Source organism: Pagrus pagrus (assembly GCF_965226575.1).
Source record: "Pagrus pagrus genome assembly, chromosome: 14".
Classification (NCBI taxonomy): Eukaryota; Metazoa; Chordata; class Actinopteri; order Spariformes; family Sparidae; genus Pagrus; species Pagrus pagrus.
Window position 1 is genome coordinate 11,799,179 of NC_140198.1, and position 26,451 is coordinate 11,825,629.

Sequence of the window (26,451 nt, forward strand, 5' to 3'; positions counted from 1 at the left end):
TGTCTGTGACCCAACTCTTTATTCTCACCTTCTGCTTACAGTTGTAACAGTTGACTCAAGTTGGTTTACAATAAATATCTTTAACTTCCGTCTCTGTTTTAAAAAGTTTGCATGAAGTAGGTCATCTGTGATGAATTCTTCACCGTTTGAGGCAGAAACAAAACAAAATTGGGGCTCCTTCCGTCCTGTTGGGCCATATATCCGCTTGATGTAGGTTAACAGAAGAAACTAAATTTATCTCTGACCCGACTTCTTCACGCTGACTGCGAACAAACCGAAGCCTTCAGGACGGTGTTGTCCAGTGGAACTGGGCCGAATGGTTCTGCAGGCAGAAGGAAAAACGAAGAGAAGAGAAAAACAGACGTGAATCAGAATTTAGGAGAAAGAGACTGACAGTAAGCAGAGGGACGTTATTATATTGAGCGTTTTACTGTCATTAGGTTTGTCTCAGAAACAGAGTTGTGTGATGAGATTGTTGTTTCCTGCAGGTTTAAGTTGTCGCCGTCAATTTCGTGAAGACAGTGACGGTATACAATCCTGTTTTCACCTCGAGAAAAATACACTACGCCCGTTAATGAGCACGATGCCGTCTTATATAAACGTCGAAGGAGACTTGAGATCAGGACAAAACGTGTGTGTTCCATGTCTGCGGAAGTAGAAAAAAAAAAAAAAAGCCATTTTACAGCACAAATTGATTAAATGATCAATAAACTGACTCATCAGCATCGTGTTAGACTGCTGAGTTTGCACATGGATCTACATGAATCTGACTGAGGACAACCTTGTGAATATGGTGACCTTCTTTAAGTCGGTAAGAGCGAAAATAAGCCATCCTGATGTAGCCCGTCAGGAGAATCAGTCTCATTTTACCTCAGTGGTTAGACGTGTGTAAACGTCTTAATATTTACACCTGCAGATTGGAGTGATTACTGCAGGAACCCTTCTTTAATGATCCATTAACATTTATAACTGCAGATTACAGAGACTGAGAAACCTGCAAGCTTTCACTGTTAATGTATTTACATCTGTGACTGCATAATGTCTGGTTTATTAGCAGGTTACAGCTCTTTCCCTCTGATTTACTAATATTGAAGAACAGATCCGATCCAATACCAGTATCAGTATCGGGTGCCAACGCTGATATCGAACTGACGTCACCAGTTTATTGATTTCTCATCGCAATCTTCAAAATTCTTTTTTAAATTCAACTCACGTCTAGATTTCACTTACTAGCAGCTGATAATGCAGAGCTGTGCTCTTCAATCATTAGAGTTACCATGGTTATTTGCTCTCCTAGGCCTGTTCGGGTTAAATGCTTTGCAATACATTTAAATGTAAATGTGTAAACTGTGATTTTTTTGTTCTGTTTATGTACATGTGACATCTATTACATGTCAGTCCGTCCTTGGAGAAGGATCCCTCCTCTGTGGCTCTTCCTTAGGTTTCTTCCATCTTTGTTTCCCTCCCTTTTAAAATGTTATTTTTTCTCACTCCGGCGAGTTTTTCCTCACTCGAATCGAGGGTCTACGGACAGAGGATGTCGCTCGCCGTACGGATTGTTAAGCCCACACCGAGGCAATGTGATTGTGAGTTTAAAAAAAATAATACGTTTATTTAAATAGCACCTTCACAGAACAGACGTCTGAAAGGGCTTTACAACAGAAAGAAAGACAAAACAAAAAAACATAGAAAGAGACATTAAAAGCAAACAATATTTATTTATTTTACACATTTTAGATTTATATTCAAATTCTGTTTATTCTATCTATCCCATGGTTGTGAAATTTCCCATGTGGATTAATAAAGTGATCTATCTATCTATCTATCTATCTATTTGTGGCTCATTGATCTGTAAAGCATTGACTTATTATTTACAAACCAATAATGACGTCATTGCAGGTTGTAAAGGTATCCTTATTAGAAAGAAGTGTTTTTCATTTTTTCCCCAATCATGTGCACAGGATGTGTGAAATATTTGTGTCATCTGTCTTTTGTCTGTCAGTGCGCGCGTGCGAGTGTCGTTTCTGCGCGCGCACTGCTGGGAGCGCTCGTGCCGGTTTTATGGCGAGGCTGTGGACAGACAGAGAGAGAGAGAGAGAGAGAGGGAGAGAGGGACGGAGAGAAGGAGTGCCAGAGTTGGACTGACTGTGTGACCGGGGGGAGAAAAACCTGGAGAGGATGAGAAAGTGACAAACTGTGACCAGCCTGAAGTTTGATTCAACAGCCAGCCGGCAGCAGAGAGGCAGGGCTCCATGAGCGGAAAATCCAAAGGCAAAGAGGATAAAGACCATGCCGCCAAAGGTGAGTGATGCTGAACCCGAACCATGAGGATGAACGTGGTCGGGTTTTTTTCTTTTTTCTTTCTTTCTTTGTTGTCAGATATCTGGTGAAGCTTTGCTGAGATCAGCACTTTTCGGTCCCATTGTCCCCCACAGTCCAGAAAACAGCGCATCTGAGCTGGAATACTGAAAGAAAAAATCACGGGGTGTGTGTTTGAATATGTGAGCTGTGGAAACAATCCAGAGAAATGTATTTATAGGCATGTTTTCTGAGGAGACACGTAAACCTCTGCTGCTGTTTATTACAGTGCTCATGTCGATCCCGCAGAACCACTACAGCTGGTTTTACCCCCACAGAGGAGGTTACTGCCCCTAACATCTCATTTCACACACACACATTCATCCCCCCCCCTTGGACAGCAATAAAATTGACGCGCGATACACCGCAATGGAAACTGGGAAACTATCATTGCCATGGAGACAAAAAAAAAAGGGAGTTGCCCGCGAGCTGAGCGCGGTCATGCACCATAATGTATTCATGAGATACGTTTTCATTCATAAAAAGCTGAAGGATGCAGCGTGCAGGGGTTTTAATCAGAGTGAACGTGCTTGTCTCACCCCATAAACAATGCTTATTCATTTTCCTCGCTAAAAGTCCAAAACTACAACTGATGTTTCTTTTTTTACATTGACTGTGTTTCCAATTATATCAAGCGGAGGTTTTATTTGATTCAGTAAACCATTTATTATGACGATTGTAATAATAGCTAATAATAATAATAATAATAAAGTAAAGAAGGTTGCAAAGTGCTTCACAGAAAAAAAAGAAAATTAAAGAAAAAAAGCAGCAAAAAGATGACTGCAGATTTAAAAAACAATAAATAAAGCAACACAGAAGAAAGTAAAACAAATGATAAGAGTAAAACCTGCCACGCCTTCCTATAAAAGAGAGAATTTAATATGAGGTATAGATGTTTAATTCATTGTATATCTGCTGCCGTCACGATGCATTCAGGTGCAAAGTTTTGCCGAGAGCGAACTACACTTCCAGTAAAGTTTGAAGACAGCAGTCGGCCTTTTTACTGGAGGAAACATGTTCAAAATTGATTTTACTGGTTTTTTTTTGTTAAATTTTATTCATTTAATCATTAAATTGACCATCAAACTATATCTTCTGTTTATTATTTTATTCATTACTCATCCTTCTTTGTGTCTGTGTCTTACTGTATGTTTTTAGTATGTGTGCAAAGCAAGCTGTTCTTTTTGCCCCTGGTGGGATTAATAAAGTTGTCTCAACCTGAATCTGAAAGGTAGTGATCCGAGTTAGGCAAAGTGAAGACAAAAATGAATCATACAGCCCAAGGCGACCTGATTCATTAAAGTATAGACTATCTGTCAAATTGTTTACATTGTGCCTCATGCCTGCAGGAAACAAAACAGCCTGTAAACAAGTCTGCATGGGACGTAACACAGTAATTAATCACAGTCCACAGAGTAAAAATAAAATCAACACAGGCAGATTGTAGATCGTGATCGATCTTGAATGCGTCCGCAAACTACTTTACAGGCAGTTTGTGTTTAGTGTCCTCATACTTGTGTTCCCAAATATTACATAACCTCATTGACTAGCTAATCCTAAGCAAGAGCAGCGGTAGTTTATTCTACCCAATGGCCACAAGTGGCAACAATGAGCCCGACACAAGGAAGCAAACTTTGAGGTTTAAATACAGAGCTTTCATCCAGTAGACTGGGGTTTGTGTCCTGTGTGAGACTTATAGTAAAATTGTTGACTTATCATTATAAGACCTTGTTGACTTGTCAAGAGTGTTTTGTTTTGGACAGACTTTTCAGGCTAATTAAAGGGCAACTCCACTAATTTTAAACATTAAAGTGTGTTTACAGGTCTTGAGGAGTACGACTGCATGTGTGGAAAAAGTCATCTAAAGCTGCATGTGATCTGATAATTTGCCTCCAGTGATGTCGCTCAGACACTCAAGTTGCATTTTGGATAATGTAGGCACCAGGTTTTGAAAAGGAAGAAGAATGTGTGGAATAAAAAAAGGAGATATCTGTGGTCAGTTCTTCTGATGTCCAACAGTGTTTCAGGAGTTCAATGACTTCTTTATAAAACCTGGTGGCTACATTACCCACAATGCAATTTAGCCACTGAGTGACATCACTGGAGGCAATTTAATCAGATTAGGGCCCGAGCATGAATATTATCGGCTAGGCCAGGAAAAGAAAAGGAGCGACGGTACCCAGTGCCTTTCTGAAAAGTTCAGAGATTTTTAATTCAAAGCTGTTGGAGCGGCAACACAAAAACGGAGTGCTCGGGAAAAAAGACTGGGCACTGCACCTTTTCTCTGGGTAGCTGCCTGCTGACGCAGACGCTTGCTTCTCATTGTGAACAATTGAAAAAAGACACTGGGGCTCAGAAAAAAACAAAAAAAACGCTATGTGGACCCAGGCCCTTCTCTACTTAGTGGCATCACTTGAGACCATTTATCAGATTACATGCAATTTCCTCTGGAAACACAAAAGGCTTTAATCTACTTTTTTTCACATAGTAGTAGCACCCCGAGGACCTGGAAAGACAATGTAATGTGTAAAATTGGAGGAGTTACCCTTTAAATATTCATGGCTTGCCTTCACCGCCCTGGGGAAAAAATGCATACTCAACACAGCTAGCTTGGCAGCACCCTTACCAGATTACAAATTAGCTACAAAACAGAAATAATATTAATAATAAATTGCTACCTACGTAATAATGCTTTAACAAGGACGAATAAATGCGTCCTTGGTCACAGTCAGCTAAGCTTCAGCTGCTATGGAGCTGTGCCAGCAGGGGTTGCTATAGCAACAAAATGTTCAGCTGAAACTACAGTATGTGCTGGTGGTAGACCAGTAGGCTAATAAACGTTATTTATGGTTACCTTTACTCATAAAGCACTCGTAAAAGATACGAAAACACATCAATAAACTGAAAAAAGCAATAAAACCAAGCCAATAAAGCAGAGGGTGATTTATATGATGCATAAATCCACCGAGGGGTCACAACAATAATAACCCCTGCACATTGTAATGGACTCCAATTCAACAGTCCTGTAGTAAATACAGCCTTTGTAAATCTGATGATTTGTTATTGAAGTTAACACTGTGGCACGGGTGATTCAACACATTTCTGAGGATATAGTTTGTAGTGTTTACATGTTTATTTCTCTGCAATATAAATAAGGCAAACCCAGTTTTAGACCTACCACGGGACATCTTCACCACAAAGTGCACAACGCAGGAGTCTCAATAAAACTGAATATTTTGAATAAAGCAGTATTTGTTGAAGCACCAGTTATCTTAAACGGGTGTCTTTAGATTTTGCTCAGTCTAAAGAAGAAGCGCTTCGCTCAAAGAAACAAAGAAATGGTCCGCCAGTGCCTACATTGACATTTCTGCTTGTTTTGATGTAATTTCCTGGAGTAGCTTCTTATTCATTATCTTCTTAAAATCTGTTCAACTTAAGCTAAAAGGTTATGCAAGCCAATTAAGCATAACAATTGATTAAAGTCTTCAAATTGTGTCTTAAATCACATATCATACATATTAACATACATAACATGTTGAACCAAAATGATTCTGAATGGAGAAACAATGAACTACAACTTTTTGATAGGTTGGTCTTTAATTTTACCAAGTGCCTGCATCCTATTTTTGCTCACTGTGATGTAATCTCTTAGATTATCATAGGTCGATTTAAATATGATCACGCCAACAACAGTCTGCGAGGTCTGTTTTCTAGGGGCGGCTGGATTATGGCTTTGATTCTAGTTTTTAATGATGAAAGTATCAATGGACCACAAGCCACTTTCCAAAATAAAGATATTAAGTAAGATATTTAAAGTGTTTCATGGGGGGAAAAATATAAGAGACAAAGTCATAGAGCGAAAAAAATACCATTTCTTACAATCGCAGAAATATGTCAAGTCTGTTTTACTTTTCTATCAAAATATCTTCATCAAGGACTCACCACTCCCTCTCGGGTGGACAGACGTACAAGGTCATAAGTCACCTTGTACTGTTCTGTATATAATAATAGTGGCATAGAGGATTAAGTTTGAGGTAGAACAAGAACTCATTAACATCCTGTTCTTGAGGAGATTAGGCTTATATGTGATGTGCGTGTGTCTGCGTGCGTGACGTTGCGGGGACATAAGTATGTTTACACATTGTGGGGACTCGGCTTCCTTATGGGGACAAAACGTAAGTCCCCACAACGTAAATCTTTAATATTTTTAATGAAAACTTGGCTTAAAGTTAGGGTAAGACTAGGTTTAGGTCTGTGTGTGTGTGTGTGTGTGTGTGTGTGTGTGTGTGTGTGTGTGTGTCGGTCTGTGTGGACTCACCAGCAGGAGAGGATTAACCATGGACACGCTATTGTTAATTAACCCTGATTGTGACGCAGCAATATGGCAGCAGAGGTCAGCGTTGCACAGCAATTAAAGCCCGTCTGATATCTGACTGAAGCACATCTGATGTTTTTACTGAGGCGGTGATGTCAGCATAAAGTCCAGCTTTATTGCACGACAAGCACTAATAATGAGCACAAAACACATTTTTACATTTATTTAACACATTCACAATAAAATTCCACTTCCTGTTAATCATGACAAGGTAGGCTATGGAAGCCGCACCACAATCATCCACATGAGTCAAACTATACAAGAATTTACAGAAATTATTCAACAATATTTCTCAACGTTACAATAAAATCAACCACTTCTTCATTGTACTCTTTATAAATTATATTGTACAACAAAATAAAATACACTGGTGTAAATAAATGGTGCCTACAGATATATATAAGGTTATTTAAATATTCAACAAATATTGAATGGAAGTACATACAATATTCATGTCCACTTAAGGAAGAATTGTAAGAACTTTTATGCTCAGATGTCTTAAACATTAAACATCTTTTGTTTAATTTTGTTCAGTGATGGAATGTAACTAAATACATTTACTCATGTATGTTACTTAATTGCCAGGTAGTTGAGTATTACCATTTTTTGCTACTTTACAGTTCTACTCCACAACATTTTGGAGGCAAATATTCTACTTTTAACTTTAGTTACTAGTTACTTTTCAGAAAATTACTCTTTGATACCTAAGTAGCTCTAATATCAGACTTTTACTCAAGTACTATTCATATGGGTGACTTTTACTTTACAAAAGTAATATTTTAACTGGATATCATCATTTTTCCTCAAGTATGACTCTCGGGTACTTTTTACAACACTGCTTTATATGTTATCATGAGAACAACGCATTTTATACAGTAAAAACATTTTATGGCATAAGGAGAAAACATTATGGAATATTTGCACCAACATATTCATGACTTCCTGTCCTCAATTAACTTTACTACCTTGATCGCAGCTTCTTTTGTTCGTCCTTACATATAGCTCTATCTGACTGTGACTCTTTAATCTGTGAGTACAGTGAGTGACTGTGTGACGCCACGAATAAAGTGGAACATTTCATGTCAAATGTGTGACAACCTAGTCCACCTTTTGTCCCGCCTTATGCTACAGTAGATGAGGTTTGTCATAAACTGGCACTCCTGGGAGTCCAGATAAAAATAGAGATGTGGCGGGGATGTGATGGACTTCAACAAAACTTTTCCTCTGTGGTCGGCTGATAAAAGTTTTACTTGCCTGTGCATTCGGTAGGACTGCAACTATGATTCAGTTTTCTGTCATAGAGCAGGAAGAGACCAGAACGTATTCACAGTTAAGTAGCTGACATTAGAGAATTTGGACACTTATTTTCTTTTAAAAAATAACTCTGATTAATTATTCAAATAATTGGCGATTCATTTAAAAGGCGACAACTAATTGATTAATCTACAAATTGTTGCAGGTCTAGTTTTCAGATATCATTGGTTATCAACTTTAAAGTAAACTTGAGAGTAAAGAAAGATGAACAAGTGTACTCACAAACTTACAAACTCTCAGGCTGAATTTCAACTCACACGCAGTTATGTCAATGGTTTGCATCGCTGCTGCTCCGCTGTGTTAATGTTCATCTTGTTTGTTCGTGTGTTGAGACACTGATTTAAATGATGTGAGAGGTGTCAGGCTGAGCGTCACCTCAGAGATGCAGAAGCAGATTTTTTTCTTTCACCATTACCCACAGTCTCCACTTATTATCTGATAATATGGCGCCATCTAGTGGCTAACTGTTGGTTTTACTCTCAGTGAATGACAGCTGATGGTCTCCAAATCTGAAGGGAAAGAGGGTCTTTTCTGAGTAAACTACAGCGATTGTAAACTGGCTACCTTCCCAGGCTGTCGGCCTGGGAACCTTTGCCAAAAAACCTAACTGCTGGCATCTTTGTGGTTTGCTATTTCAAGCCAAGGCTACCAAGCTATTTATGGGAGATGTTATGTGTTTGTTCAAAGCTAAAATGGTATTTGAGTTCAGTAGAGAGAAAGGAAGGAAGAAAGGAAGAAAGAAAGAAAGAATGTTTCTATAAACAATGTTAGAGTCACAAGAGAAGTCAAACGTTACGTCTGCCCCCACACGCAGGGGTGTTGAACAGCATATGGGGGCAAGTGTAACAACAAACAAGATATCCTGATACAAACACAGAGGACCATATAGTTTATATATATATTTAATATCCATTAAATAATTAATTCCAGTTTAAGTTGAAAGTTTTGCCAAAAAAAAAAGTCAAGTAGCAGTGATGAAGATTTGACTGGAAATCAAAAATACATACATACATGAAAGAACCTTCTGTTACACAATAAAGGGTCTGCTATCCTTGTTCGGAGCTGTATCTAAAGCGACATATAGCACACATCAGCGGTTCATATTGTGGATACTTCTCTTGATTGCCAAGAAAACGCTAATTGTGAACTGGAAGGATATAAAACCACCAAGTATATCTCAACGGGTGCAGAGACTCAAATGGGTCTACATAATGGATGAAAGGTTGAATCAGTAGGATTCGTCTGAGCTGTTCATAAATGCACCACAAAGACGGCTGATTGTTGAGTGCATTCCAGGACGTCAAGTACCAACATTCTGGGTTGGTAAAGTGTCCCGAGCTCAGCATCAAACTGAGAAAATAACAACATCCAGGCATAGGGTTGCAGGGTCTCTGCAGATTCAAGACACTAACACAGCTTTTCTCCCCATTCCTGTCTCCCTCTATGTCTGTTTATGTCTTATTACGTTGTTTCCTATGGCTATGTCTGCCGTGCGTTATATGCACTGAGAGGTTGAAATCATTTTTGTGATGTTGGGAAGGCGGCATGCAATGAGGCAAAATAAAAATAATCGTTATTTCCTTCAAATGCATTAAAACTACAATAATAAGCTTGTTTTGACAATGTAAGTAGAAGACGGTACAGATATTTGTGCTAAAATGTGGAGAGTGAAAGTAAAAAGCTGTACTCATCTAAACAACAGATACCTGGAAACTGTAAAAAAGTAGGCTATTTTTACTTAGTTACTATCCACCGCTGCCATTTTGACACCACCCATGACAAAGGCTAACCTGTTGACCTAACAATGCGATAACATGTGACCAAGATATCAAATGTTTAGCCGAGAGAACGAGGATTTAAATTCATAGACATGAAAGGTTGAGACAGTGTGAGGAAAATACAGTAGATAAAAAAAAAAATGCTTTCACACCTCAAAAATGAGTCTTGTCAGACTGAGTCTCATGATCCTGCCCTGTTTCTGATTGGTACAGTCTGAGATGTTAAATTAAGTAACGACACAAAAACAATAACGTTATATCCCTGAAAAGATTTCTAGAGATTTTGAAAAATGAGAAGCACATGAATCTCCGAGATAACTTTGATGTTTCTTCTTCTAGCTTTACTTTTCATTTTGCTGAGTGTGCAGGTTCGCCAGCAGCACTATCCTGCTTCACCGCCTTCACCGGCTTTTATAGGCTCCTGCCCTGCGGTATATAGACACTACTCTGCATTCTGTAATAACGTCTGCATGGCCTCGGTAATATGGACGCTGCTGTGTCCTAACAGGCTGCTTCACAGGAAGCTCTGTAACAGCACCGCAGTGTAATGGGCTGATAACACAGAGCTGTGTGGAGTCTGTGTGATTATGCAGTGGCAACATTACTTTGAGTCTGGTTACTGTACTCACACATGTAATGTGCTGTGATTGTGTGCAGCGAGGATAGATCACAGACACACTAAGAGAAAGTCATTTGGTGTGTGTATGTGTGTGTGCAAACTATGTGAGTTTAAATCCTTCAAATCAAGGACTTTTGTTGTTTTGTGTTACATGACAGTCTAAACTTGTATTTATTTACGATAAGAGCTTTAACACGCAGTTTGTATCCCCTAAAGTAGCTCTGAGGTTTAAATCATCTTATCATTTATAAAATATCAGTCAATGAAGATCTTTCTCCTCTGATTAAAATTTTTTCCCCGTAACTGATCAAAATAGTTGGCGATTAATTAATAGTTAACAACTAAACAATTTAATCGACTAATCGTTGCAGTTGTAGTGTTCATATATCAGAGTGGATGGTGGACATGAGAATGAAGAAAGGTAAACGTGTCTGTTGGCTCATTTTTTGGACATTCTGAGGCTTTTTTGTGACATTTTGTTGACTAGTTGTATCAAATCAATCAATGACATGATTAAGATTTATTGAGTTTAATTGATAGTGATGACGACACTACAACAGAGTGCAGTTAAAAGAGTCTTAATGTAGACTGCACAAAATCAATTCATCGATTAGTTGCTCGGTCTAAAAATATCATGTAAATGTTGATCGCTTTTTTTCCATACGACGTCCTCGAGTGTCTTGTTTACTCCACAACTCAAATATATTCAGTTTTCTGACATAAAGAAACCAGAAAATGTGTGTTTTTCTTACAAAATTACTCAAAAGTTGGAACTGATTATCAAAATAGTTGGCGATTAATTTGATAGTCAACAACTAAATTATTTAATCGACTAATCGTCGCAGTTCTGGTGTTCAGATAGAGAGTTGGCTCATTTTTGGGGGGAAATTTTGACGCATTTTACATTATTTTATAGACTAGTTGTATCCAATTAATCAATAATGTGAGCAGCTGATTAATTGATGATATTAATAATACTAGAGGGAATTTATAGGCTAGTTTAAAGGGTCTTAATGTAGACACAGACACACAGTAATTTAGGTTTTTGGGTCAAGTTTTGCAGAGTACCTGAGTCTCTATTAAAGTCCCCTGAAAGTGAATCTGCTTTGAGAGACAGTTCTGTTTTACTCTGATCTCACTCACACACACAGAAACACTGCTTCCTCGATAGATCCTTGGATTTGGGACCGGCCTGCTGGCTCCCTCCCTCTCTCATTGTGCCAGATCAGCGGGGCCTTCAGATGAATCTTTAATGACCGGTTCCAACGGCTTAATGGCCTCTAATGTTCTGTAATGATCTCCCGTCAACGCCATGTGCGCGGCCTTAATGGATCCAATGCCGTGGAGAATTGTCCGCTCTGAACTTCGGTTAATTCCTCCTCTTTTCGTCGAGCAGCAGCAACACAACAGGAAGCGAGAAAAAGCCATGAGCACAAGGCTCCGGAGCTCCACGGGCGCAGCATGACTTTCCCTCTCCGCCGAGCGACCTCAGGTAGGATCAGGGGGGAATAACGGGACACGATCCGGACTGTTGAAATGCTGGAACAAAATTCTTAAATACTAGTAGAACTTTATGTATTTTATAGTGAGGAGTAGCCTACAAGAAGGTCAAAAGACGCTCTTTAAGTCTCCAAACAGACTCTTCTAAGATAATGCCTCAGTGCTTTTGTTAATGTTACAAATACAGTAACTGTTCGACCTTTAAAATCTTCCAAAAACATCCTCTTTCTATATTTTCTTCCTTTACAACGTTGTGTTTTACATGATTGGATCTTTTTGGTGCAAACTTTGGGAAAAGCTGTGTTTTTAACTGGATTAAAACTTGTATCTCTGTCCGTGGTGCTGGAAGCAGAGCCGGACGCGCCCTTCTTCTCCCCGCTCCACTCACAACAACACAGCTTTATTATTCTGAACTCAACAACCTTATAATTTATTCTCTTAATACTGTTCTGCTGTATCCTTGAGGATAAAGTCATCTGTAAAGGGGCACAATGTAGTTTTGGAGAAGAAATTCAGACTCTGAATTTTAATATTTACTGCTCTTTGTATGAACTGTATGAAGCTGGAAAGGTGGCAGGGTCCGCCACATATACACAAAACAGTATGAAACTGTGTTGTCCTTTGAGGTCAGTTTGTTCATTCAGTTATGAAAACGAAGCGAGTTTGTTTATTTAGTTTGTTTAAAGGCATAAAAACAATCAGTCCATGAAGATCTTTCTCTTCTGATTAAAATGTATTCCCCAAAACTACGTAGCGCACCTTTAAAGCATTTCAGGAACAGAGATCCTCAGCTTGTGTCCTCAAAGCTCACGGGGCAGATTTCACAACTCCCAACTTTGAATCTATTAGAGAACATATTTTCCTCTCATCTTTGGAAGCGCGGGATAAATTGTTTAATTGGCTCAACATGAGTTCACACCACCGCCCTCAGAGACTCTGGATCAAAAAGTCTCAGCGCCTTTACACTCGGACTAATCCCTTTACTGTCAGACTCCATGTCAGCCTGCGGGGCGGTTTTCTTACATCGTCTGCTCCGGCAAAATAAGATGAAGCGAAATAACTTTTTACCCCGAACAAAATGGACCAAAGATTACGCCGACTTCAAGGTTTTTTAACAGGTGTGTCACACTGTCCACTGATGCTTTCGAGGGTTTATCTTCTGAAAGGCCTCAGCGGTTTGTTGCTGCTGGGTTTGTGGCGTTCATGGTTAGACTGAGAGTCACACACATAAGGACTCTCTCTCTCTCTGGATATTTGCTGTAAATGTACTGTAGTTTTCTCCTCTCTAACCTGTTTTGGCGCATTCCTGCTCCCTGTAGGGGGCGCTACGGAGCTCCAACCAAACCTCAGAAGTTGACATGCTTGTAACCATAGAGTAGAGATGCAACAGTTCAAATGTATCTTGTAAATCCCTTATTTAAATGTATGTTCAAACGTACAGACTTCAATTTTTTATCAAAGGTCCGGTGTGTCGGATTTAGTGGCATCTAGTGCCCTCCCCTACGACTACTACTACGAACGCTGAAAACGTGAAAGCCAAGACTCTAGGAAGAGCGCCAAGCTTTGAAGCCAGTTGTCGTAGTGGCTAAACCGTGCGAATACAAAGTCAGGTGATGCACTGGGGCCCAAAAAGACTTTTTCCCATAAGCTTACATTGTGAAAGAAGCATCTGGAAAGCGGTGGATACATTTTTATGAGCATCGCAAACCCATTTGGTCCAATAAAATTTGAAAAGTTTTGAAGAGCTATTATCTCAATATATGTCAGCTGGGCGCTAAACCGGAAATTAGCCGGCTCAGGGTGCGGAAATCTCTCGTGCACACGGTCTGTGGGCCCTACAACACGGAGGATCGGGGTAATTTCATAGCCAGGAAGTTTAACTTTTTTGGCTTCATGCACCACGGAGCATCTTTTGCAGGAATGAACGGGGCTCTGCCTCCGAAGTTGTGTCCAGATTTTAATGTAATTCCTTGCGTGGAAGATGCATGGATCTACAAGGGAAATCTGGATACAGCGTCAAATTATTTCTATCAAAGCAGCTCGGTGGCGCATGAAGCCAAAAAAGTTCAACTTCCCGGATAAATGATAACCTGGATCTTCTACACTGTGGGACCCATAGCCAGCAGTGAACTATCAGGCCACATTTGGGTGGGAAGCGGGACATCTGGCGTACTTTCGGGCTCGGGTGACGACAGCCGATGGGAGGTTGGGTGTTGAACTTTGATACTTTTATGACACCGACCGAATTGCCTAGATAATATTGAGAAATTAAAAATGTCATTCAATACCAAATGTCAATGCCTAATGGGAGAATCTAATCAGCATTAGTGAGCCAATAAGCATACAGCATGCATGTTGTGCCAAGATCTAATACTGCTGGTGATTGGCTGTCTCGAGGCATGCAGGAAAAACGTGGTTACGCCCAGAGACAGGGCTCACCACATGAAAGTGTAATGTAATCTTTTGTAAAAATGGAATTCAGGGAACCAGTATCGAAGCCAAGGTATCGGTACCAGTAACGAAACCTTTTTGAATGATACCCGGCCCTTGTACAGAACTATCCACGGTTTTCTCTGTCCACGCTACACCTGTACCTAATGATCGATATTGTGTCGACTCAGCCTGTCGACCGATAACATTTTGCTGGAGACTTTGAGCCGGCTAACTTATGGTTTAAAAATGATTTAATGGCAGGTCTCTTCTAGACTTTCCGATGTTATCGGCCCAGATGGATCAAATTCTGAGGGCGTTCAAAATTAGTGATTTTGCGAATGTTGTAACCTTAAAAAACTTTATGATCGCTTCTTTCACTGTGTAAGCTTACGGGAAAAGCCTTATTGGGTGCCAGTGCATCACATGACATTGTATATACACAGTCTGGTCATTATGTAAATGTCTCCAGAGCATGCTGCTGTTCCTGGGGGTTTGGGAAAAGGACCCGCTCCCTCTGTAGATATAAAAAGCTTATTCTAAACACACATTAAATCCTACACACTGCACCTTTATGTTCAGATCAAGGCTATCCCGGGATATTTTTAAAATCCTGAAAGACACATCTGTCCCCAATCCTTCCCTCTGTGCTTATTCTTTTTAATGGTCTTTCTATTGATTCCTGTATTGACGTATTTGTTTTAGGAGACATTTCATTTTGTTTAGTTCTGATTTAAGGCCAAGGCTGAGAGTCGGCCGGCGGCTCTGTCTTGTTTCCTGCAGCTTGTGTTGGTACATTGAGTTTTGTTTGTGCGGCTTTTGCTTTTAGGGACATGTGGTGTTTCAAAGCAAAGATCTCATAAATGAAAGATGAATGCTTTCACAGATTTCTGGTTATGAAATCTTGCACGGCTAAAGTCCCTCCAAAGAAAAGCTCGGCATGTGGGCTGAGCCGTGCAGCAACACCTAAACTAAATTTATCTGAACATTTAGAAGGCTCTTACCTAACCAGGAGGCCATAACGTCAACTCCTTCAGTCAAGGGCACAAAGGCAGAAGGCTCCACTTTCAATGACCAGGTCCTGACCCCCACACAGTCCATCACCTTCTCCTCCACCCAGCTGCAGATTACCGAGTTCCCCTCCTCTTCTCCAGTCGTGTAATTTACTGCTCACCACATCCTCTCGCTCCCCACCCATCGATTTTCACTCCCTTTCCCACTGGAGAACAGCATGCACCTGCTCTCGGCGCCGTGCAGGTGCCACAGGTCTCTTCCTCCAACCGCCTCCGTCTTCCACCATCCAGACCGGTTGGAGTTGCAGTTGCCATGCGCCCATTGCAGCTGTATCAGGCGCTGACAGCTGTGCATCTGTCTCCCCGCGGGGGCCGCCTGTGGCCAGCCGACATGCATGAATTGGCTGATTGCTGCTGCTGTAGCAAAGCGAATGCAAAAAAAAAAAAAGAGGGGGAAACATCTTGGAAAACGACACAAACTGAAGAGCTTCCTCGGTTATTCACCTCCTTCCTGCAGCAGCGGTGAACCTCTGCACCAAAAGAAGATGAGAGCCCCTCCTTTATTCCCTCTCCCTCTCTCTCACACTCTCACCAGGTCTCTCTCTCTCTCTCTCTCTTCCATCATTGTCCCCTTCATTTATTCTCCATCTGCCTCTTTTTATGTGTAAAATGTCTTTTCCTCTCTCACACACACTCTCCCCCCTCGCTCTCCTCCCGCAGCCACCACTCAATATCTCATTTTCTCTCCTCCACCCACTCCTCCTCCTTCCTCCTTTCCCATTATCCCCCCTTTCATTCATTCACCTGTCTGTCTCTGTTTATCTTCCTCCTCCTACATTACTCCCCCCCCTCTCTCCCCTCTCCTCCCTCCTCTCAGCCTCTCCTGCCTATCACACATCAAGTCTAACATGTAAATATCATGCCACGTGGGGTTCAGGGTTACAGGTGCCCTATGAGGAGAAAGCTGCCCAAACCTCCCTCATCTCACACACACGCATCACACGTCCACACACACACACATATAGGCTACACCACCACCACCTTCCTCCTCCTCCCCCTTCTCCTCCTCCTCTTCCTCCTCCTCCTCGTTCTTCTTCCTCGGGGCGGGCAGGGCTGCAGCAGTTTATGAACGGCACGGCTGCATCATGATCCCTTCCCCACTGAACCAGCCCCGAGCTGTTTCATTGACAAACATCCCGGTTGCTGCATTTGTGTCACGGAGCGCGTCGAGGAGCGGAGCATCACCGGGGGAGCGGTGCAGAGCGGCAGCAGCAGCAGCAGCAGCAGAGGCTGCAGTCATCAGCAACAACATCCCCCGGTGTCGTCTCCACCAGCTTCTCAGCTGTTGATTCGCCTCTTGGACCCGGACTGGATCCTCACGCACCTCCTCTCCTCCTCCTCCTCCTCCTCCTCCTCCTCCACCTCTTCCTCCTCCACGCTCTCTCGGGACGGCCAGATCACCGGCGGAGGGGAGCAGACAGCTCGAGCCACTCAGACCCCTGTGGGGTGGTGTGAGGCGGTGTCGCTGACACTCACTCTCTGGCACATTTCTGGATTTGTTTAACGACTTCCATGAAGCGCCCGGACGCACCGATGGAGGATTCTGGACGCTTTTTAACATCACGGATATCTGCGAGACTGCAGCGGCCGGTGTGTGATGCGAACTGAGCCGTGGGTGGTGTAGACCCCCTCCCCGCACCCCCACACACCCCCAGCGCCTTATCCGCGATCCCCACCTCCCCGCGACCGGGACGCACAGCCTTGTTTCACTCCACCGGGGGAACATGTCCCGGGCAGCGGCTATCGCCAGCTCCCTGATCCGCCAGAAGCGGCAGGCGAGGGAGCGGGAGAAGGCGAACGCGTGCCGCGGCAGCGGCAGCCCGAGCAACAGCAAGGGCACCAACGAGAAGCCGAGCAAGCTCAATGTGTTCTCCCGAGTCAAATTGTTTGGATCGAGGAAGAAACGGAAGAGAAGGCGACCACCAGGTCTGAGAGTGGAGCACGAGCCATCCTCACCACCATCACCACCAGCTTCATCACCATCACCACCACCACCACCACCAACCAACACCATTTTCTCCTCTCATCACTCTGCTGCTGCTCCTTCATCACTTCATCATTCGTCACCCTGTGGAGAGTCTCCTCCTGGCAGAGGCTCAGGAATTAATCCTGTTGCATGACAGCACAAACATCTCATGTAAATAACTTTGTATTGTCCCGCAGCAAAGTGTTGTAGTGTAGCAGCATGTGTGTGTGTGTCTGTGTGTGTGTGTGTGTGTGTCTGTGCTGATGGAGATCTCAGAAAAACATCATCCTGATTCAAGCAGCACTCGAGCTGCTCTCAGCATCATGTTCATCTGTCACTTATTCTCTGATTTTCAGTGTGCGCCACAATACACAGGGGTCAGGGATCGATATGGGGCCCTCGAGGCCCAGTGACTGGAAATACAAACAGCTTCTCCTCCTCTGACACTTCCGGCTTCTCGGAGGCTGCTGGATTTGATCACATGACAATAATAAGAAGGAATGGATTCAGTTAATGTGTCTGTCTCCTCTGCTCCTCTCAGAGCCCCAGTTAAAGGGCATTGTGACCAGGCTATCAAGTCGCCAGGGCTTCCAGCTGCAGATGCAGCCGGATGGCACCATCGATGGGACCAAGGATGAAGACAGCACCTATGGTGAGTCTGACCTTTGGACATCCACATTTTTCCATATCCACTGATTTCCCTTTATTCACCTTCTATTTCAACAACCAACTCAGGCTGCGTTCATCATTATGGATTAACTTTCTCGACTAATCGATACATTGATTTGGCTATAAAATGTCCACCAGAGGCCGAGAAGACGTCTCAGGATTCTTTTTTTTAATGAGACAAACCGTCCAAAAACACAAAGATATTCAGTTTGCTGACAAAGAAAGCATCAAATTATCACATTTCAGGACCTGGAAGCAGTGACTGTTTGGTATTTTCAGCTGGAAAAACGTCAATTACCAATTTCGCTGATTGATTTTCTGTCAATTGACTAATCAAACGGTTCTTTCAGCTTTAAATCATCTTTGGAGATCTTAAAGGTGCGCTATGAAGAGAAAAATCTTCACTGACTGATTTTGTTTATGACAAAATGAACTGAATAAACAAACTGACCTTAAAGGACAACACAATTTCATACTGTTACCACCTTTCTAGCTTCAAACAGTGATCTGGGGACCTTATTTTCCTCTGAGAACAGCTTGTTCATTCAGTTAATATTAAAAATGTTAAAATTCTGAATTTGAATTTCTTCTCCAAAACTACATAGTGCCCCTTTAAGTTGTTACTCCAATGCTGGCAACAATTATAAAATACAGTCTTTAAGCTGCTTTTCTGTCCTGGTATAAAGAAAATTAATAGACAATCAGTGGAAAACAGCTGAAAATCTTTACAAATACCTTTCTTTACTAAGGAAAGTCAATATTTGAGCAGCAGCAGCACAGATGTAATCAAATCCAGTCATAATACCTCAGCTTGGGATCTTTAGAGCTTATTGAAGACAAAGGAAGGTAAGCACACCACTGCAGAGTCGAGAAGCTTTCTTTTAATTTGATATTTCTTCAACAGAACATCACAACACATTGTAGGTTCAATACTTGCAAGGTCTGATTGAGTTTAATTCCCACATATCCAATTTGGAGTTATCAGTCTGAACCACTTTGAATCCAATTTAGTGATAAAAGTCACCCTGTGGAAATCCATCCGACGTGGGAGTTTTAACTCAGACAGTCACTCAACAACATGTCAAGTGTTCATTTAATTAGTGCAAAGGCGTGGGCTCTTCCTCCAAAAGGTCAGATGGCAAAATGGCGATCTAATTGTGTTAAATGTTCCCCAGATAAAGAATTCGATTAAATATCCACAGGATGCAACGTTCAAAGGTGTGACACAGTGGCAGCTGCAAGGGATTTTCTCTCCCTGGCTCTTTCCCTTATTCTTTCTAGCACGGGCTTCAACCTGTGATTGATACGACTTGTTCAGTTCTGTTGTTGTGCCTCAGACGGCGATCCTTTCTCCTCGTCGTGCACGCTCGCCGTTTGCCAGCATCACGTATTAGTCCCTGCCACTCCTCAGGCCACCGACCGTTGTTGTGCACAAAGAGAGCGACGTGGCCACAAAGGAAGCGTGTTCTTCAATTAGATGATTACATGGTGTATACATCATGTAAACGCCTACCCACACGAAACCGGTCGACCGTGAATGGATTTGAACGGATAATCCATGTAATCCACGTCTCGATATAACTGCAGTCATTATAAAAGAACATGGTTGGCTAAATGAGTATAATTAAACAAGGGCCTGACTCATCAAACTGTCTGGAATAATTATGTCGCTGCTACACAGCTTTTACTGTAGAAACATAAATAACTTTTGCTCTGCAGCACACTGAATGCAAACCACCAGGGAAAACAACAACAATGAGAAATATGATAGATGGTATGAGGACTGTGATTTAGCTGTCACATACATCTGAAATATGTTCATGGTGAGGCTTTAAATCTACCCCACAGTTCGCTAACTCGAACAGCTTAACGCTGTTTAAACTGGCAATACACATGCGTTCGCTTCTACTTATGATTCTTGACTAAATACTGATTGCACAGTAATGCCTGACTCCATTTGCGTACAGATCGGTTCCTTATAAACCTCGCTTTCAAAAATTAAAGGTCGAATTACGCCACAAAGGAAGCCAGTCTTCCACTGCACAACCAAAACAGGACGAGGCACTGTATTCCCCGGTCGCTATCCCCAGGTGATGGTGGAACAACTGGAATAACTTGAAAAGAAATAGAACTGTGCTGACGGAGGAGGCGAAGACGGTGAGGAGCGATAGAAACTGAGATGAAACAAGAGTGAACGGACGAGCATCCACTCCGTGTTATGCGAAGGTCTGTTCCCTCGCTGATATGTGCAGTTCGATGCCAGTGTTCTTTCTACTGGATTACTAAGTTAAAAAGCCTGCCTGCCTATTAATACTTAAAGATACTCTGCCTTTTCGTAGCACTGAGATCAGGGTTTCTAGGTGAAATTTGGATTCTTATGGCTGTTTCTTGCTTTGGACAAGCCATGTTGCTAACGCTGGCTCTGCGACAGCGGCGTCAACGGTGAAACCACAGGGAAACAAACTCAGTGTGTTCAAGAGCATTTAGTTAGATGATTGATGAAAATGTTTTTACAACAATAGAAGAAAGTAATTTAGATGTATATCATTTATTTATTTATTTATTTTTGCTGGAGAAATGAGGGAATTTTTACCAAATGAATCACAGATCTCGCTCTATAAGAATCCCTCTTCACTAATAATGGTTAATGTTTATGTGCGCTAATTTCTCATCAAGTTACAGCTAAGCTAACTAATTTCAAAATCTATCAAAACCATGAGCTGGTTAGAAATGGAATAATTCACACAGATCTCAAATGTATTGTTGCTGTCAGTACATTCATTTGCTCAGTGAATTATAAAACAGTTGGCCGGGGTAGAAACAGCTTTGATCATTGCTTCACTCACTTATCGAGCAAGATGTTAAACTTTATCTGATTCCTGCTTTTTAAATGATTCACCTCACTGTAAAAATTAAATATCTTTGGTTTAGGACCGCTGCTCCGACAATCAAAAGCATTTCAACCACTGACTGCATAAAAATATGGACTTAACCTGCATTCTTTCTTATCAACAGCAGGGGGCGGCTCCACTGGTTGCAAAAAGAAGTCAGACTGTATCTAAGCCTATGAAAAAATGAGAAAATGTATGGTCTCAATCTCTTGTTTCAAGTCTTCTTCTATACAGCATGATGGTTATTTTCTACTGGTTGCAAAAAGAAGTCAGATTGTATGTAAGCCTATGAGAAAATTACCCTACTTCTCACTTGATTTATTACCCCAGCAAACTGTTTTCTAATAAGTTTATGGTCTCAATCTCAAGTCTAAAGTCTTCTTTAACACAGCAAAGCAGGGTATGATTTAGGGTGTGGCTACCTTGCGATTGACAAGTTGCTACCACATCGTGACCTTGGACAAAAACAAATTAATCGACAGTAAAAGTAATCATAGTGGGTTTATACTTGATTTGAATGCGTCACCTTTTGTTTTGGAAGTTGTGATGTGCAGTTTTCACTACCTTCTGACATTTTATAGACTAAATGATTACGCAAGAATTGACAGATTAGTTGATTGTGGAATCCTGAGCTGAAGGTAGATTTTCATCTATCACATCAGAAATAGCTCTGACTGTGGCGTTTCTGTTAAAACCTGCGTTTCCGAATGCATACCAAACCTTCCTTTGTTACGTGCCTTTTGATAATCCTCACATTTTCATCTCATGCTTAACATCCTGCGCTGAATCATTAGTGTAATTCAGTCGCCTTAGTGCCTGAGTGACCTTGTAAAATAGCTTCTCTGTGGCCAAATGGAGGTGTCAGCGTACCAGATGCTACATTGATATTGATGAGGAGTTTTTCTCTCTTTGTTCCTCCCTGTGTGAATCCCTGTTTGTTTGCTGTGTGTGCCTTTTGTGTTTATTTGTTTTCTGTGTGCATCCGTAGCTGTGTTCAACCTGATCCCGGTGGGGCTTCGTGTGGTGGCCATCCAGGGCGTCCAGACCAAACTGTATTTGGCGATGAACAACGAAGGCTTCCTCTACACCTCCGTAGGTCACCTCACACACTCATCACCATCATCATTACGCACCATTAGAGACTAAAATCTCTTCTTTGGGTCAGGCTGAGTAATGAAGCAGCAGCTCTCCGTGTGACCAGTCTCATTATCATCCCATCATCGCATCAATACTTTAACTACAGTGTTGCCTTGTGAGTCAGCTGCCACTCGGTGCTGTAATCCAGTCTCTGAGCCTTTCTTTATCTATCTACTGATATTGTGGCTTCTCAGGATTGATTTCAGATCACCCACCAGGCTCCTTTTGTTTATCTCCCTTCAGTCTTTCTTTGATAGGAAGATTACTGTGTGCCCATTTACGCACGGCTCCTGAAATTTGTTTTTATGCCTCTCCCCCGTTAGATTTACGCGGACGTCCACCGCCGCGTGTGTGTATATATTCTCTCTCAGACGGGTCAGAAAGCAGCGCCGGCTGCAGTGCAGTGCATTAAGTGCCTCACTTTAGCTCTCGAGCTGTGATGGTGGGTGGTGTAGATGCAATAACAACAAAACAAAGAATCAACAGAAATAACGCACTTCCAGAGCAAAAGATGAAACTAACACTCCGGTGTAATAACAGCCATGCTGCTACGCGTCTGCAGGCACGTATGCCACCACAGTATCAGGCCCCATCGTGTCCACTCCTGGATGCTTTGGGTCATAACAGCGATATCACTCATTTCATCTTCTCGCCTGATATTAAACACACAAAATATTCATAAATACACACTCGCAGATCACACTAGTCTGTGTGTTCGTGCTGAAGCGACTCAGAGATTATGCAAGACTTAATCAGAATTCATACAAGATTAATGGACGACAGAGAGGAAGAGCATTCTGTCTGTATCTTTGGGCTCCATCTTTCTCTCAGTGGGCTGGTTGGTATTCAAGGGAGTAGCCGGTTGCTATGGCGATGCAGGAATAAGGAAATGCAAATGTCAGCTGTCCTAAGTCGGCGCGGTTTGTTCTCGGAGACCACAGCCCGGCCGAGATAATGAGTCAAAGAGCGGAGCAGCTGATGGATGAATACACTGATGGCAATACGGAGGAATGACTGAACTCTCTTTAATGCAGCTGCCATTACCAACACATATCCTCCGTGACTCGGCTCCCTCTCTGCGGAGTACGCCCCCGCCTCTCCACGTCTACTTAGTCACCTTCTTGTCTTCGATCTTTTATGATTTGTTCTAATATCTGTCTTGCTCTCCTCACCCCACCCCCCACCCCCCCAGGAGCATTTTACCCCGGAGTGTAAGTTCAAGGAGTCGGTGTTTGAGAACTACTACGTCACCTATTCCTCCATGCTGTACCGGCAGCAGGCCTCGGGCCGGGCCTGGTACCTGGGACTCAACAAGGAGGGAGGGATCATGAAGGGGAACCACGTCAAGAAGAACAAGGCGGCCGCACACTTCATACCGAAACCACTCAAAGGTGAGACGAGTAGGGGAGGGAACCGCACTTGAACACTTACATTTGAACCGAAGTGGCTTTTTATTCTGCAAAAATACTCATATTTCTCAACAACTTTAAATACATGTTTAAAGCGCCCGACAACTTGGTTTTAAATGAACTTCTTACAACATTGACGTAAACCTCTTGCGATAGCTCAGTTAGCGGTGCAGCTAGCGCTCTGGAGCTGGGAGCACCTCCTGCTCGGAGGACGGGGTAATGCTTGCAGGGAGCGGCACCATAACATAATGTCATTTATATTTTTACATTCTGCTGAGAATTAAAGTACATTTTTCGATTGTTTTAAACAAAATTTTTACATATTGCACCTTTAATTTTGACTCTAAAGCACCAGCATCTGAGACCCAAAACAGACGTGCACGTTGTTTTGGCAATAAATGTGGGGAAGAGAAAGAAAGATGCATGAAACTCGTATCAGACTGTTAAATTAGGCGGCGCTGATCGAATATGAATGGAGATTCTGTTACTGCACAGCCTATTTCTCGCCTCAAATGTTTTCAGAAACATATTTCAGTGAACTGTTCAGCTGTAATATGAGAAGGAAGACAGAGAGGGACTCACATGCATTAAAACGCATGCTCTCACACACACAAACACATTAACGTGCACACGCGGCTGTCCCGGCTAACCAAACAAAGAACAGAGAGGGTCGGATTACAGCACACACAGAGCGAGTGTGACTTCATTCTCTGCTGTAGTTACTCCACTACGTCCTTACATATCAAATAGTGGTTTGCTGCTACATTCATGTGCAAAATCTCATGATCAACCTTGAAAAATTTATTTTTGCTTGTTGGTGCTTGACTAGGATGTTTGAAGATGTTTGTTTTAGTGATCTGCAGAAGAGGAAAATGTTGTCTGCGTTCACCCTAAATCTGACTTAATAACACACACACTAGTTTTGAAGCTATCATGGTTCAGTATGTACAACTTGCAGACGTGATACTACTAAAGGACATATACAGCACATGGACATCTTGTGCCTATGTTTTTAAAATGGAAAATATTTGCATTTTCATAGATTGGGGAGAAGGAGTAGGTGTAATTCTTAGGTACCTGTAGTTAATTGAATTATTTTTGTAGAAAAACCATATCAGACAAATTATTATTCAATGCAGGGTATTTTTTGTATGTCTCAGGGGCTCAAAATTTGAGCACGTCTCTATAACATTAAATATTCATGAGGAAACAAGCAGTACCCAGACTTAAAGGAAAAGCAGAACAAACACCTGAGGTATTACTTATTAAAGAGTACAAGTATAACATTGTTTGACTCAAGATGGACAAATTCTTTTGAAAAAAAAGTATTTAGTGACGTCGCTTGAGGCAACAGCTCCCTCTGTTGCCATACAAGGCTTTATACTTTCTATACTGGCAGCTGTACTCAGATGAGACATGTAAATAAGCTGAGCCAGTCTGATTCATCAGGACTGTGTAGGTGCGGTTTGAACCGATGTGATTGACAGGTAAGCAAACAGCACCGAAACTGTCCTCATATTTTGATTCAGATACTTCAAAACTCTGATTGGCGCATGACAATACGTGCCAATACGTTTTTTTTTCCAACTGAGCCATGCCAATTTCACACTAGAGAGGAAAACAAGAACGAGAGGGGAAATATCTGTTGTGAAATAACCAAAGTGATTTGTTGTAGGAGCCCATCTTTCATGGCAGGAGGCTGATTGAGAAAATAGGTTTTTCCAGCCCTTCGAAGAAAACAGGGGATCTGTGAACGCTCATGATGAGGCGAAATAAGCAGCAATCAAACGTTAACGTCACGGAAAAAAACGACCTTAATTATTGTTTAATAAGGTTAACATTCAAAAACTAATCTGCTTCATCAGGACTCTGTGGGTGTGCTCTGATCACATTTGATTGACAGCGGCGTCTCCCTCGGGTGAAATTAGCAAACAATCCACCTCCGTCATCAGACTCTGACTCTGATTGTTATTTTGCTTAAAGGGTAACTCCACCTATTTAACACATTAAAGTGTGTTGACAGGTTTTGTGGAGTACTACTGCGTATGTGAAAAGAAGTTTAAAGCCTTTTGTGGCTCCAGAGGAAGCTGACGGTAATCTGATAAATGTCATCCAGTGATGTCACTCAGTGGCTAAGTTGCACTGTGGGTAATGTAGGCACCAGGTTTTGGAAAGGAAGAAGAAAGAGTGGAATAAACTAACAAACAAACTAGCATGTACAAAGTTTGAGCTTCTATGCCCGCCCTAGCACCTACAACAGCCAATGAGTAATCTTGTAGACCCACTCTGTCTCCTTTCTCCTCTACAAAATGGCATTTTTTCCCCAGGTGCCTGGAAATTTCCTCAGAAAAAAACATGTTAAGTGTTCATTTTTAGTTATTTGGACCCATTGTGTTTCCCAGCTGATAAGGGCAGTTGCAGGCTTATTCTTGCATGAAAAAAAGCAGGCGAGAAAAATAAATAAATAATTCAGTGTGTTCAAACGCCTATAGATTAATGCCAGAAGCACTTTCTGACAGCTTTGGAAAAAAGTCTGCTTATAACTGTTCAAAAGAGCCCAAAATCATGCCTGTACTCCAAATGGTCCAACAACGGCTTTACATTTAGACTGAGAAAAGGTGTTTTAGGATCATTTTACATAACAGTGTACATCAAATCACTGGGTCACATGACTGCTTGTATGTGAAAGGCAGCTGTTTTCAGTGAAAAAGCTCGAAAAACCAACAGCTGGCCAGACAGACAACGTCAGACTAGATGGTGAGCTCAGAGGAACATCAGATATTTCCCTAATTCGTTAGTTGAGAGCAAAACAAACCCAAGAGGAGAATGAATACAGGACTTAGATTCATCAGATGGACACAAACGCGACTTCTAATGAATGCTAATGCTGCTCCCTACCTGCTTTGTGTGTAAATAGGCAACTTTGCCACTT

At 41.8% G+C, this 26,451-nt stretch overlaps 1 protein-coding gene and 1 long non-coding RNA gene across 3 annotated transcripts in view; one reads left to right on the forward strand and one right to left on the reverse strand.

Moving 5' to 3' along the window:
• LOC311269866 lies at positions 1 to 16,210 on the reverse strand. Its single transcript, XR_014624163.1, has 2 exons — positions 15,379 to 16,210; positions 1 to 322 (listed from the first exon to the last, which is right to left on the reverse strand). It is a non-coding gene; the product is annotated as an uncharacterized lncRNA (long non-coding RNA).
• fgf13b (fibroblast growth factor 13b) overlaps positions 1,982 to 26,451 on the forward strand; it is a 26,323-nt gene continuing 1,853 nt past the window's right edge. Inside the window, exons 1-4 of one of the 2 annotated variants that reach the window (XM_084374356.1) lie at positions 1,982 to 2,301; positions 17,955 to 18,065; positions 21,962 to 22,065; positions 23,303 to 23,501. In XM_084374356.1, coding sequence (XP_084230482.1) covers positions 2,253 to 2,301; positions 17,955 to 18,065; positions 21,962 to 22,065; positions 23,303 to 23,501 — 463 coding nt within the window. In that variant the 5' untranslated portion in view covers positions 1,982 to 2,252. Of the gene's footprint in view, positions 2,302 to 16,455; positions 17,374 to 17,954; positions 18,066 to 21,961; positions 22,066 to 23,302; positions 23,502 to 26,451 lie in introns of those variants that run through there. The other variant, XM_084374355.1, reaches the window with a different exon arrangement.